Source organism: Sceloporus occidentalis, unplaced genomic scaffold (assembly GCF_023333645.1).
Source record: "Sceloporus occidentalis isolate IW3139 unplaced genomic scaffold, rSceOcc1.0.p SCAF_4, whole genome shotgun sequence".
Lineage (NCBI taxonomy): Eukaryota > Metazoa > Chordata > Lepidosauria > Squamata > Phrynosomatidae > Sceloporus > Sceloporus occidentalis.
The window spans coordinates 91,133,324-91,147,012 of record NW_028316984.1 but is presented as its reverse complement, the minus strand read 5'-3'; the positions used below and the strand labels follow the sequence as shown (position 1 = coordinate 91,147,012).

General features: G+C 40.8%; 1 protein-coding gene across 2 annotated transcripts in view; it reads right to left on the bottom strand.

Moving 5' to 3' along the window:
- Positions 1 to 1,667: 1,667 nt before the first annotated feature.
- Positions 1,668 to 13,689, bottom strand: part of RASSF7 (Ras association domain family member 7) — a 78,312-nt gene continuing 66,290 nt past the window's right edge. Inside the window, exons 3-6 of one of the 2 annotated variants that reach the window (XM_089520865.1) lie at positions 11,403 to 12,313; positions 8,146 to 8,314; positions 7,392 to 7,487; positions 1,668 to 5,161 (exon numbers count right to left, since the gene is read on the bottom strand). In XM_089520865.1, the coding sequence (XP_089376991.1) occupies positions 5,130 to 5,161; positions 7,392 to 7,487; positions 8,146 to 8,314; positions 11,403 to 12,313 (1,208 nt within the window). In that variant the 3' untranslated portion in view covers positions 1,668 to 5,129. The remainder of the gene's footprint in view (positions 5,162 to 7,391; positions 7,488 to 8,145; positions 8,315 to 11,402; positions 12,314 to 13,689) is intronic. The other variant, XM_089520866.1, reaches the window with a different exon arrangement.

Below are 13,689 nucleotides of genomic sequence, written 5' to 3'. Positions count from 1 at the left end.
ATACCTAGAATTTCATCTTAAAGCTGGGTACTGCAGTTTGGGTGACATCCCAAAACAGAGTGAGGTTTTAGGCATCCAGCATGATGATATCCTCATGAGTTATAGTTGTCACAGATAAACACTCATTTGCAATTTAATCCAGATCTTTAATCCCAGTGCCCCTCCCAAAGATTCTCATGTAATCTCATTGTGTTAGGTGCCTTCAAATTTGATTTATGGTGACCCTGGAAAAGAAAGATTAAGAGGTGATGTAATAGCCCTGTTTAAGTATTTGAGGGGGTGTCATATTGAGGAGGGAACAAGCTTGTTTTCTGCTGCTCCAGAGACTAGGACCCAGAACAATGGATGCAAGTTCCAGGAAAAGAGATTCCAGCTCAACATTAGGAGGAACTTCTGACAGTAAGAGCAGTTTGACAGTGGAACACACTCCCTCAAAAAGTGGTGGAGTCTCTTTCGTTGGAGATCTTTAAACAGAGGCTGGATGGCTGTCGGGGGTGCTTTGATTGTGAGATCCTGCATGGCAATTGGGGTTGGACTGGATGGCCCTTGGGGTCTCTTCCAACTCTACAATTCTGATTTTACCACAGGGTTTTCTTGGCAAATTTCTTCAGAGGGGGTTTGCCATTGCCATCCTCTGAGGCTGAGAGAGTGTGATTTGCCCAAGGTCACCCAGTGGGTTTACATGGCCAGGATTCAAATTCTGGTTTTCAGAGCTCATAGTCCAAAGCTCAAACCACTATACCACACTGCTGTTGTTCAGGAGGGAAAAGGCATACTTTCCCCTCCTGAACAACTACCATACTTCATTTCATCCCTGAATGCATATGTGTTGAATGGCTGAGATAGATGCTACAAGGATGTATGATTACCACTCAAGTTAGGATTTTAAAGAGATTTAAAGAGGGCTAGTCTTATGACAAAGATAACATATAAAATGGGTTGCTGGATCAAAGTTTAAGTTATATTTATTTATTTATTTATTTATTTATTTATTTATTGTGAAGTCAAAGGCTTTCATGGCCGGCATCCATAGTTTTTGTGGATTTTTCAGGCTATGAGGCCATGCTCTAGAAGAGTTTATTCCTGACATTTCACCAGCAGCTGTGGCTGGTATCAGGAATAAAGTCTTCTAAACATGGCCTCAAAGCCCGAAAAATCCACAAAAACTACACACACACACAGTATATTCTTTTTTAGTTACAAGGAATGCTATTGTTATTCTTTAGCTTCAGCAAGTATGTCAGAAACATTACGACTGTTTCATAATGGCCAATGTTTTCTAATATGGAATGAGTAATAAAGAAGCTTTTGAACAACCATTCCCAAGTTCAGTTCCCAAAGCAAGTACTGTATTTCAAAACATTGAAACTGTCTGAGATAGGTGCCTTCGAAAGTACTGCAATTGTATCTGGAACCTTCAAATATAGTCCCAGTTTGAAGCTGTAACATATGGATGGGTTGTTTGTAAATCTGAGTCATAGAAAAACTATCCCAGGAACAAGGTACTTTTCAGTGGATAATAACTCCAAGAAGAAAGAGCCTATAGCAGCAGACATAAATGAAGAAAATGCTGCACTGAGAGCAAACACCAGATGATGGCAGCGTTGTTCCTCCACTTCAGTAAGTTTGGTAACAAATGAAAAGACCCACCTTTATGCAAATTATTTTTAGGAGTTTTATTACAATTTGAAACCAGAAATTGCATGTTATATATACATTCAGACATGAAACATTATTTTTTCCCTAGCTGGAGAACAAGGAAATCACATTTCATATACATGATATACAAAAGAACATTTTTTTAAAAAAAGAGAGAAAGAGACCAGGGCTTCCAGAGCTATTTATGGTCTCCCAACCAACCATTCATTCAATCCTCCCATACCTGGATTTGCTTCCCTAGATTTCACAATGAGAACATACATCAGCTTTGGGCAACATAAATACAGGGGGGGGGGGGGGGAATGTCAGGGGGGAAATCCTATTAGTAAATATTGTATCATTTCTTCTTACCGTACTCTACTAAAATTCACCTATTTTTTAAAAAAGCTGCTCCCACCACAGTTTGGAAATGGTGTTTCTTTTATCCTCACCTATTATAAATCAAATCGGCATAGTTTAAAAAGAATCAAGCTTAGAAAAATGATAGAGATTCTACCTAATTTTGTGTTCCCATCCCATCCCTTCCTGGCATGAGTCCTAGAACAGGAGCTGGCAAACTCCAGAGATCCAGCAAACTATTTTGCCTCTGTGACCTTCTGTGGATGATACCACCTCCCAAAATGTATTTCCATTGATTAAAAAATGCCCTCCACTAAAGCCAGAGCTTCAACTTGCTCTAGCAGAGAATCACCACTCCAGGAGGCTTTCAGAGCAGTGATTTTGGCAATTTTTAAAAAAATTGTAGACAAATGTGACAGAGGAGGGTAATCATGACTCCTACTTCGGGTCTAGGATGTTCTTTTTGTGGCTGTCGCAAGAAATGTGGAATCTGCTGCTTTATATTTGGAAACAAGTTGAGGTTATAAGTTAAGGTTGCGGTAAAAACAACTGAGTTAAGTACATCAGAAACCAGTTCCATGTAATGGATCATGTAAGGGGTTCGTTCAGACTTGGTAAAATCAACAACTTGTGTCTTTTAAAATGTTAAGGACAAAAAAACCCACAATGCTTCCTCCCAATACTTTTCACACATGGGCAAGGACAGGAAAACACATTGGAAAGATTTTCAACTAGTTTTTACCAATGCTGGTCCCCTCTTTTGCTAAAAGATACACCCACACTTGGTTTAGGGAAAGTATCACAATTTTTAATTCATAATTTTGAACTTGTGCATAAACCTTTGTGAGACGTGCAGCATCTGTTGAAAAAGGTGGAATGACTGCATGTCTGAAGCAGGAGACAGACTTGCCAGCCTGACTGAAAAAGAGCAGCTTAAATTCTTGGTACTTCTGTGCTTCTTAGTATAGTAACTGGAACTACTTGGCTCTTGCTTTGCATACTGTATAATAAACAAAGTATTTTCTTTCCATACAACTTCACACTCCTGCTGGACTACAATCAGACTCATCCTAAGTGTGGGTTCCAGGGATTTCAAAAGAGAAGTCCTGCTATCAGCTGTTTTTTCTTAGCCTGTTGAACAACTAGCATCAGTACAGAAGTACAATGATCACCCCTGTGAATGAAATATCCTAAAGGCACCGGAAGACATGCCTTGAAAGTAATCTGGCTCATTTTGAGTTTTCTAAAAATAACTTAGCTAGGTAAGACAATAGTTAAACTGCAAGAACATATTGCAGGCCCGTATTGATGTTTATATTAAATTAGGACACTCAGTTTCACAGTCTGTTCTAAGGTCTGATCAGGACACAATAGCAACATTACTGACTAAAAGTCCTGAAGATGAAGATGGATCAAACTTTTCCTCTTTTGGGGAAATTCCCTCTTTTGCTCTATTTTCTCCTTTCCTTGCAACATGCTCAGCAGCAGGATGAATGAACACTGTGTAGTCGCCCCTCCTAACTAATCCAAACCCTTGAATATTTGTGGATGGGCGACCTCTGTTGTCTTCAATGGCACATGCTCCCCCGGCCATGCACACGGGGGCAATCCCATTCAAGCTTATGTGGCTTGAATATACGCAAGCCTCCGTTTTCATGAGGGGTTCAGAACAGATCCCCCACGGAGGGCCAACTGTATAATGAATTCTAAAGTGAAATGGCTGTTATGAATGGAAAGGGAGAAAGACATCCATTCTTTCTATTGCAGCTTTCTGCCCACTGCTTCCCATTCAAATCTCTGAACAGGTCATCAGACCTAGCTGATAAGGGGCGCTGAAAAGTAGGTCCAAGAAACCTCCAGCCCAGTGTAGGACATTAGAAAGGGCCAATACAGGGATGGGGACATCAAGGGTATCTTAACATTTTAAACCATCCCCTTTACTAAACCTTGAATGTGCAGATACATACCCTTCCAATGGCATCTAAACTGCTATCAAAATACAACAAATTATATACAGCCAATATAGTTTGTATTGCATTGCACTACTAGTGCTTCACTGGGTGGCCCTTTTGTTCAATATGAAACAGAAGCCTTGTAGAAGCTACTCTGCAAGACAGGAAGATCAAAATACACAAACCAGCAGCCAGAGATTGCATGGAGGACTTCCTTCATGCAGCACAAAGTTCAAGGCTGTCAAAAGTCACCAGTGATTCACTTACAGAGGAAATTCTACTTTTATACAGCTTGGGCTAGGGGGGAGCATAGAATTCATACCTGAAATATATTCCATCACAAGACTTTAAAGACAATAAATATGCACCTATCTATAGATGCAACTGATGAAATTTAATTCTCTGTAAGCAAAATTTGATAATGTAACACTTGGCATGAGCCACAAATGGCAAGATAGTGCTAGCACCTAAATCCCATTCTACCAGATCTGAAAGGTCTTTCCTGAAATGCATTCAGTCTCAATAACAACATGATGGCCATAGATATTCTATCCTAAAATGACTTGTCTTTTGTGTTTATAGGTTCACAAGAAATGGAGTTTACTTCTCCCATTCCAATTAAAAAGAGCTCTGTATTTCCAGAAAATATAAAACATACATGATAAAAATAAATGCTGTTCAACAATGTACACATGCATGCATGCAGGAGCACTCCAGCACTTTGATACAGTACAGTAAAGAGTTCTGGCCTTTTGTTGTTCGGCAGTTATCTTGTAGTATAAACTTCAGAATGGATGTAGAGGACTTGCTACTGTATGATTTGGATAGTTCATCCCCAGCAGGCTTCACACTCCTCCAGGACAGCTGTTATTTAATCCTAAGCACTGTTATATGTGATCAAGTTTTAAAATAAGAAAGGCTATATAAATTTTCAGAGAAGCCACAAACAGCATCTTCATTTTAAATGATCACAAAAGGGATTTTTAAAAATACATCAAGTTTATTTCCTCCAAATGGATCAAATTCCTTTTCTCTTTAAAAAAAAAGTCTGCAAAATATTTTTGCACAACCATCTACACCCATCCGATCATCATAAAAAGAAGTCAAATACATACATGAAACAGTTTTTTTCTATACAGTTATATTCGCAAGGCAATCAGTCCTTCTTGGCTGGCCTTTTTACCTCCAGATGCTCTGCTTTGTTGATATGACTGCAAGACACACAAAAATAAACGAAGTGATCCCATTATGATTGCTTACTGTTTGGTAAATGAGAAGATGACAGAAAGTGGAGGGGAAAGAACCTATTCCATGCAATTGCACTTTAAACAAAAACACTGACACAGTGTTTACAATGGCTGGATCTACCTGAAATGAGTGCAAACTTTGAAATGAATGTTAAGTATGTGACAGAAGAATGCAGAAAGGATTATCCTAGATGCAGCATCACAATGTAGAAAATCACACAATATCAACCACAAGCATAGTAATCTAGTCCAAAGCAAGACCATGTTTTATTTCTCAAATGCTCCCATGTTTGAAGAGGAGTATCAGGCTAATGTTCTCAGAAAGCATCCTCAAAGTTGAACACACAACCATAGCCAGAGAAAAACAATTTGGGCAGACTTATTTGGTTTAATAAAATAGAGCCACAAACAGATGGAGCAAGATGAAATAATTACACAGGTGTTATAACAACAATAAGCTGAAGGTCTCCTAGTGATGAGACTAGACTCCAAATCCATGAAAAATAATCATCAGATGCATGTTGTTCATGTTGTTCTTGTTGTGTGCCTTAAAGTCATTTCTGACTTATGGCAACCCTAAGGTGAACCTATCATGGGGTTTTCTGGGCTGAGTGTGATTTGCCCAAGGTCACTCAGTGGGTTTCCATGGCCAAGTGAGGAATCTCTCACTCTCCAGAGTTGTATTCCAGTGCTCAATCCACTGCACTATGCTGGGTCACTACACACACTTACTCTGGGGCCAGTGACTGAAGTGCTAAAGATCTGATGCTCAAAAGATATCACCCAGAATACCTCCAAGATATCTTGAGGATTTGGCTTTTTCCCATCCTTTCTATGGACACAACCAAGGAGAATAACCATGAAGCTCCTGGTGGAATATAAAGAGACCAGCAGAACATTCCATGGACTTGCAGACCAGTGGAACTAATGCCATGTGATTCCTTCAACAGCTCCACTACAAAGGGTTTAAAAACCTGATCTGTGAAAACAACACAAACATTGATTCTTGTGTGGTTTCATCTGGGGCAGAAAAGCACACGAGTCTCCTCTGACTGACCGAGCTTTCTGGCTGACACTCAAGGGGACTGTCTTTGTATACATGAATTACAATACAAAACTTTAAGCCAAGCAGAGATCTCAGCCAAACTATTCCACCATTTCCAGGCAAGCAAGTGGAATTCTTATCCACTCTAATGGCTTTGAACTGAGAAGTAAAAATTGATACAAATTTTCTCTTGAACAAAAACTTTAAATTAAAGAAGAGATTGTTCCTGAGCTGATCTAAATGTTTCCTACGGACACTAGACCTACGAGTGCAATGTAAAAAGTCTCCCTTTCATTTCCTACACAGCACCTAATTTTATTTGTCTAAAAGACTGAGAAGTTCAAAACTGAATCTTAAAACTGTACAGATCAACTTGGGTGTGCTCTAAAGTATGGCATTTCATATTCTCATGTGACCAGAACAACCTTTCCTCCCCCAAGATGAAACAATTAATGATAGAGGGAGAAAAAACTGCAATTAATTCATTCAAGATAATGAAGCATGCATTGTGTATTCAGACTATAAAACAGGAAAGGTAAAAAACCTATCACCATCAACTCTGTAAGCATCCAAGCCCAAGTGTGGAATTTGATTGAAGAAGCATACATGAAGGACAAACTAATTTCAAGAGCATGGCAATAACCTTTCAGTAAGTTTTAAACTATGCTTGAATGTACAAGTAACCTCAACCTAATAAGCAATACTGGGAAGCTAAAGCAACTGTTCTCCAACAAGATGCCATTCTGCAAACAGCCACAATGTTAACTGGCAAGTATTTGTCAACATCCCATCCTCCACACAGCATGCAACTAATGGACTATACCCACACTTGGCCCTGGGCCTGTCACTTCAAGTCCCTGAAGCAATGTCCAATGATTCTGTCTGCTCTTGTTCTTAGCCTCTTTCCCCTTATCTTTAGTTACTGCAGGTCCTAACAATTTTGGTATAAGCCTCACAAAAGAACCAAACTGCTACTGTTCTAAAGGAGGAGAGAAAGAAAGAGAGAAAAACTGGGAAGCTGAAGAGTTTGCAAACTCCCTGCAGATGAAAGTTGTCCCCAGCAGAGCAAGGTTAGAACAATTGCAGGACTTCTTGGCAAGACCAGGCATTAAGCACACGAGGGACTTAGGCCAGTTCAAACATACACACCCTCAGGGTTCAAGCTGGACACCAGGGGGTTCTGGAGGTTCCGTGGATGGCCAAGGAAGTGCTTGGCTGTGGCTCGGGGAGGTGAATCGGAGAAATCTGCAAAAGAGAAGCAGTGACAATTCAGTCCACTAGAAATCAGAATAGCCTGCATTTTCAGCGTCAACACTATCCTACAGAACAGAAGGGAACTTCAAACCCTATACAGGTACGTTTAAATATTTACAGTGCTAATTGCCAGTAGTGCAAAACAACACACATGGGAAACACGTGTTTTAACATGGAGAAAGAGGCATATAAAGCAAGAATTGGAAATGAACCGTTTGCTTAATCATGCTCAACTGCCAACTCAGAAACTTCATTTTTTCCCTACATTTCATTTTTAGACATAAATGTCTTAGCAGAAATATCCAATAGTGTTGTGACTCTAAACCCACACAGCAAAATCTAAACAGATGCCCAGTTAACTCTTCTTTCACATGCAGCAATATGGATTTATGAGAAAGTTTCTACTACTGGCTGCTTGCTATTTCTGCCAGATATTATCAATGGATCTTTAAAGAAAGCCATGGTCAGTCAATTAGCTGACCACCATGAACTTCTAATTTAGAGCTATCAAAAGTGGTATTGCAGCTCATGGACAGAAAATGGTCTATCAGCTTAAATGTAAGAATTACAACACTGTAAGACAAATGGCTTTAGAGTTCTCCTGTCTCCCCTGCCCTCTTTTGCCCATTTGCTTGAGTTGTGTTCCAACCTCCATTTCTCTGATGAGCTGGCAGCTCATGGTTAGTTTCATCCAGCTGGGGTTCTGCCTCTGATCTGGCCTGTGGAGCAGTCACCATGGCTCCTGTCTGCTGGATAAACTGTTGCAAGTTACACTGCCTCAGCTCCTTATTTAGCTCCTCCAGCTCTTGGTTCTGAGCCTGCAAGACAGAGAAGGAACAGGCAGAGTGAATGCCAAAGCTATCTGCATTTGTGATAATAAACTGCAGAAGCAAGGCTTTTGATCCCATCCCAACCTCTTGTCAAAGTTCACTGCTCAACTATGAATAGAAATCTTACAGAAACTATGTGTAAGAAGAGTGTTAAAGGCACAGATATCATGACACCCATGTAGTCAATCCTTACACATTCCAAAAGCTAAGAGGCAAATTGTCCCCACCTTCTTTTATCTTGAAGTAAGTTACCTGCTAGCAGCCCAAAGTCTAGTATGTGTGCATTTATATTGGGAAAGCCTATGAAATTCATGGGGTTGCCACAACTTGATAGGTGATTTGAAGGCACACATGTACGTACACACACACACACACACACACACACACACACACCATCACGTCATTCTAACAAAAAATGGAGAAGAGGCAAAATGTGTGCACAGTGGTTTTTTCCTAAGCCATAAGAGGGCACCCGTGCCTAGTATATAGATAAAAGCAGTAAGAAAAGAAGGGAAAATATTTTATCTACTTAAAGCAAAGCATAATGATAGGGGAGGCAGTATCAACCAGTGCCTTGGAAGACACATAGGCATATCCAGGCAAACTGAAGCAAAATGCAGCTAGAGCGTGAAACATACATTCCAGCCAGATTTCCTATTTGTTTGTGTGTGACTTGAAGTAATTTCTAAAATATGGCTACCCTAAGGCAAACCTATCACAGTGTTTTCTTGGCAGAATTTGTTCTGAGGGGGTTTGCCCTTGCCTTCCTCTGAGACTGAAAGTGTGACATGTCCAGTCATCCAATGGGTTTCCTTGGCCAAGTAGAAATTTGAACTTAGTCTCCAGAGTTGCAGTCCAATCTTCAAACCATCACATCATATTGGCCCTCAGATTTTTTTACACAGGGGTCAGGACTGTTTTGAGGGGGATAGTAGTTGTTACTCTGAATTAAAATGAGAAGCTCACTTTTCTATCCCCCCAAAATGATGTTTTTAAAGTGACAACTGTTGTCTCCCTCAAAATACAGCCCTGACCCCTGTGTTTCTGACTCAGTATTAAAGGGCCAACTTACTCTGAGGATAGGAAATTTAGACTGTGCTGCTGTGTAGTGGATGTAACTGTACTGGACAAAACATGCCCAGTGCAGTAATTCAGCAGACTCACCCACCTTCCACAAACTTCTATTAGAAGCAGGCAAAACCAGAAAAGGGAATCATACAGAGCTATAACATGCAGCCTCTGCTCTGGGGAGCAACTTTAGCTTCATTGAAAACTAGTTTTTATTTCAGCAATTACTCAGTGAGCCCATCACACATTTTAGGAGTGATTCTTCCACTGTAATAGCAGCAGGTAGGTACATTTTGACATTGGGTTTTATGTTATTATTTGATATTTATATTGCTCCAAAGCAATGTTCTTTTTTATCTTAAGATGGTCCCAGTCTTACACTGCATGTGTACTACAAGTTTGCATATTCAATATACTCACACACTTTCTTCTGCTTATGTAAACCAGCACCGCATTACAATGCCATTCCTGATAAGGGTGATAATTTGGTTTCATCCTTCCACATAAATCTTATGGCACAAAGCTGATTACTAATCCATTTTTTTCCTATCTGGCAGAAAAGAGCTTTTAAGTCCTTTGTGTAGGATCATGATCCTAGAATATGCCTGGCACTGGGGCTCCATACCAGCAAAAGCACATCATAATCTTCATGGGAAGACTCTTCAATGAAGCGGAACAGAAAACAACCAGGAGCCTGGTGCCAAGAATGTGTCATGCTGGCCTAGTCCCAGACCATTCAGCATTATTGCAGGATCAGCTCCATCTGTCTATTGCAACAGCTACAAATTCTGCTGTGGTTTTCCCAGTTTATAATCCAATAGCTCCCAGGACTCAACTAATTTACTGCTATCTGCCAGGAAAAGGAGGATTTCCAAACGTTTCAGGCTGCCAAAGAGATCACAATGCTTTATATTCTAATTCAGTAAAGCCAACCTTCCAGCAGCAGTATTTCATCTCTTTGGAATGGACTGTTTAGCATTCAGACTAAAAGATAAAGCTTTTAAAATTGTCCTTTCAGTTATATGCCTGTGTATTCACGTCAAGGTTCAAAACACACTGCAGAAATAATCCAGTTTGAGACTGATTTAACTGCCCTGGCTCAGTGCTAGGGAATCCTGGGAATCTGACAGAGAAGGCTAAACGTCTCACAAAACTACAGTTCCCAGAATTCCATAGCATTGAGCCAAGGCAGTTAAAGCAGTCTCAAAATGGATTATTTCTGTAGTGTGTTTTGCACCTTAGATTGCAAAACAAATACAAGTACATTTCAAATGGTCCATAAAGCTGCTGCCAGATTGCTAAATGGGGTTGGCTAAAGGAAGCACACAATTCAACAGCTCCACTGGTTGCTAGTCCATTTCCAGTACTGGTATTGACCTATAAAGCTCTATACAGTCCAGGTTATTTGAAGGACTGAATTCTTCCTTATGGACCTGCCTATGCTTAGATATCTGCTAGGGAGGCCTTTCTCTATGTCCCACCTCCTTTACCGGTACATCTGATGAGAACACAGGAGAAGGCCATACAAGTAGCTGCCCCCAGGCTCCAGAACTCCCTTCCTAGCAAAGTTAGGGAGGCATCCTCCCTACTTTCTCTTCACAAAGACTTTGCTGTTCTAACAGACATTTGATGATTGATTGTATAAGGTCCATGCCACCTAAACAATCTGCTGGAATTTTTAATTTGTTGTATCTGTGTCTGTGTTTCTTCAATGGTTATGTTTTAATGGGTTTCAATTTCTGATTTTTAATCTATGTATAACTTTTGCATTTTCTGGATTTTTAATTATGTGTTTTTAAAACTGTTGTTAGCTGCTTTCAGTCCTAAACTGGGGGAAAGGCAGGGTAGAAACAACCACCACCACCACAAACACAACTGCAACACCTTCTCAACACAGGAATGGGAGGGAATGATTAAGTTCAATTGCATTCTATAAGATTTAAAAGCACAGGCTGAAACTGTCTGTCTATGAATCCTTCAGAAAGATGTGTTATTACTAGACACCTACCTGAAGGCTGTGTTCTGCCTCTTCCAAGGCCATTCCCACCATCTCCAGGCTTTTCTCCAGCTGGACACTTTGTTTGGCTTTGGCATCCAGTTCCTTCTTCATTTTAGCTGCCATTTCTTCCAGCTCAGCAGAGCTCAGGGTAGGAGCTTCCTTCCCTCTCTTGGCCCTCTCTGCAATTTCCCACTGGATTTCCTTCTCCAAGGCCTCTGTTTTCACCATAAGCTCATGGATTTTTTGTGTGTACTCCTCCATGGTGGCCCGCAGACTATGAACCTTCTCCTGGTACTCCCTTTCACACACTTTCTCAGAGTGCAGTTCGCTTTGCCAAAACTCTTCCTCGCTCAGCTCACTCTCATTTTGCCGGATTACCTGCTCCAGATGTAGAAGCTCTTCCTCCAGGTGGGAGCCCCTACTGGATTCCCAGTGCCTGATATCCAATTCCAAAGCATCCCCCTGTCTCTCCAGGGAGTAGAGGTGCTCCTGTTGGTGCAGAACAGTCCTGAACAGCTCCTCCTTGGACAGGAGCCCCCCACTGGCACCATCCTTCAAGCCCAGAGCAGCGTCCTTCTTGTGCTGCCTCAGCTTGCTTTTGGCAAGCACCTCACTAGAAGACACAGAACCCAAGTTGAAAGTTAAGGATTTTTTAGGGGGCCTGGGCCTGGGCACTTCTGTGCTGACTGGCCGAGGTTTGATGGGCAGGCTGGCTCTGACAAACGTCCTCTCAGGTACCTGGGGGGCATTGTCTGAAGAAGGCCTTTCTGCGAGGCTGGGGCCTGTGCGCTGCAATATAAACTGTACGTCGTTAGCATATTGTCCACACTTGGCCAGAGACTCTACAGGACATTCATGGGGAAGAAGCTGCCTCTCTTTCTCCCGTAGCCTTTGGATGAGAACATACCGACCCGTTTGACCTGAGAAGAGAAAGGAAGGCATTACTTGGGGGAAGAGAATATTTTTCACTACAGACCCCCCCACCTCCAGCTGTATTTAGCTCACATTCCATAGTAATATGGTCCAACTTTGTTACACCGAAAGGCTGAATGCTTTCGGGGGTATGGTGGGGGTTAAATATTTATGAAGTGACAGGCATAAGCCTAGGAATAGTTAAGCAATAGGAAGACATGCCAATGACCCTCAATTCCTTCCATGCCTCTCACATCCCATTTTAGAATTCAGGAAACATACTTTTAGACCGCATATTATATAAAAATAATGCAAATAATTCCCAATAAGAGCTAGGGTTGAAACTGAGATATACAGAAGGCTAAATGGAGGTGATTACTACTCTATTAAAAACAATTGCAGTGCAGAAGGTAGGCTGCCCATTCAGGTCAACCTTTATCTCTTTACCATTCCCTTCTCCTTTTGTGTAAGCCTGAGGGCAGGGAACCGTCTATTATCCCCTCTGTTGTAAGCTGCCTGGATTCCCAGTGATTGGGTGGCATATAAATAAATCCTATCATCATCATCATCATCATCATCATCATCATCATCATCATCATCATCATCATCATCTCAGGATCAGACATGAACTTCATAGATCCTCTTCTATACCTATACCTCTATTACTCCCACTAAAAATGAATTGAGGTGTATTTCACACATGAGTTCAGTGCATCTTCTCTTCTCTTCTAAGGAGTTTCATCTGGCACACAGAATATACTAGAAACATTGTCAAGGCTTGATAAAAAGAGGTATTGTTGGAGGTAATGATAATGGAAATGTACAATTAAGGCCATGCACCACAAAATAAATAATTACATTGCCAACAATTTTCAGAATGTACAGAACTGTATTAATCCCTTCTTTTTCAGAGGCAGGAAAACGGACAACAGTATTTGCTAAACAGTGTGTATGTGTGTGTGTGTGTGGGGGGGGTGCACCCTCACCTGTTGACTTATGGTGACCCCATTAATTTGACAGGATTTTCTTAGGCAGGGAATATGCAGAGGTGATTCTGCCACTTCTTTCCTTTGAACTGTAGCCAATAGCACCTGGTATTCATTGATGGCCTCTCATCCAAGTAGTAACCAAAGCTAACCCTGCTTGGCTTTCAAGAGCAGACAGTATCTGGTGTCTTTAGGGTATTTAGGTTGCTATAAGGACAATAGCATTTGTTTTAAAAATTAAAAAAACCTCAAAAGAAAAAAAAGATGAAGCTAAAAGTGTTCCACCCCAGCAATATTAACTGAAAAGATTCTATGGGATGTCTTAAAATATATTTCAAATTCCATTGACATTTTTCTGGCTGCAGCTCTTGGGAGTGTTTTAATGTAAGAACCTAAAC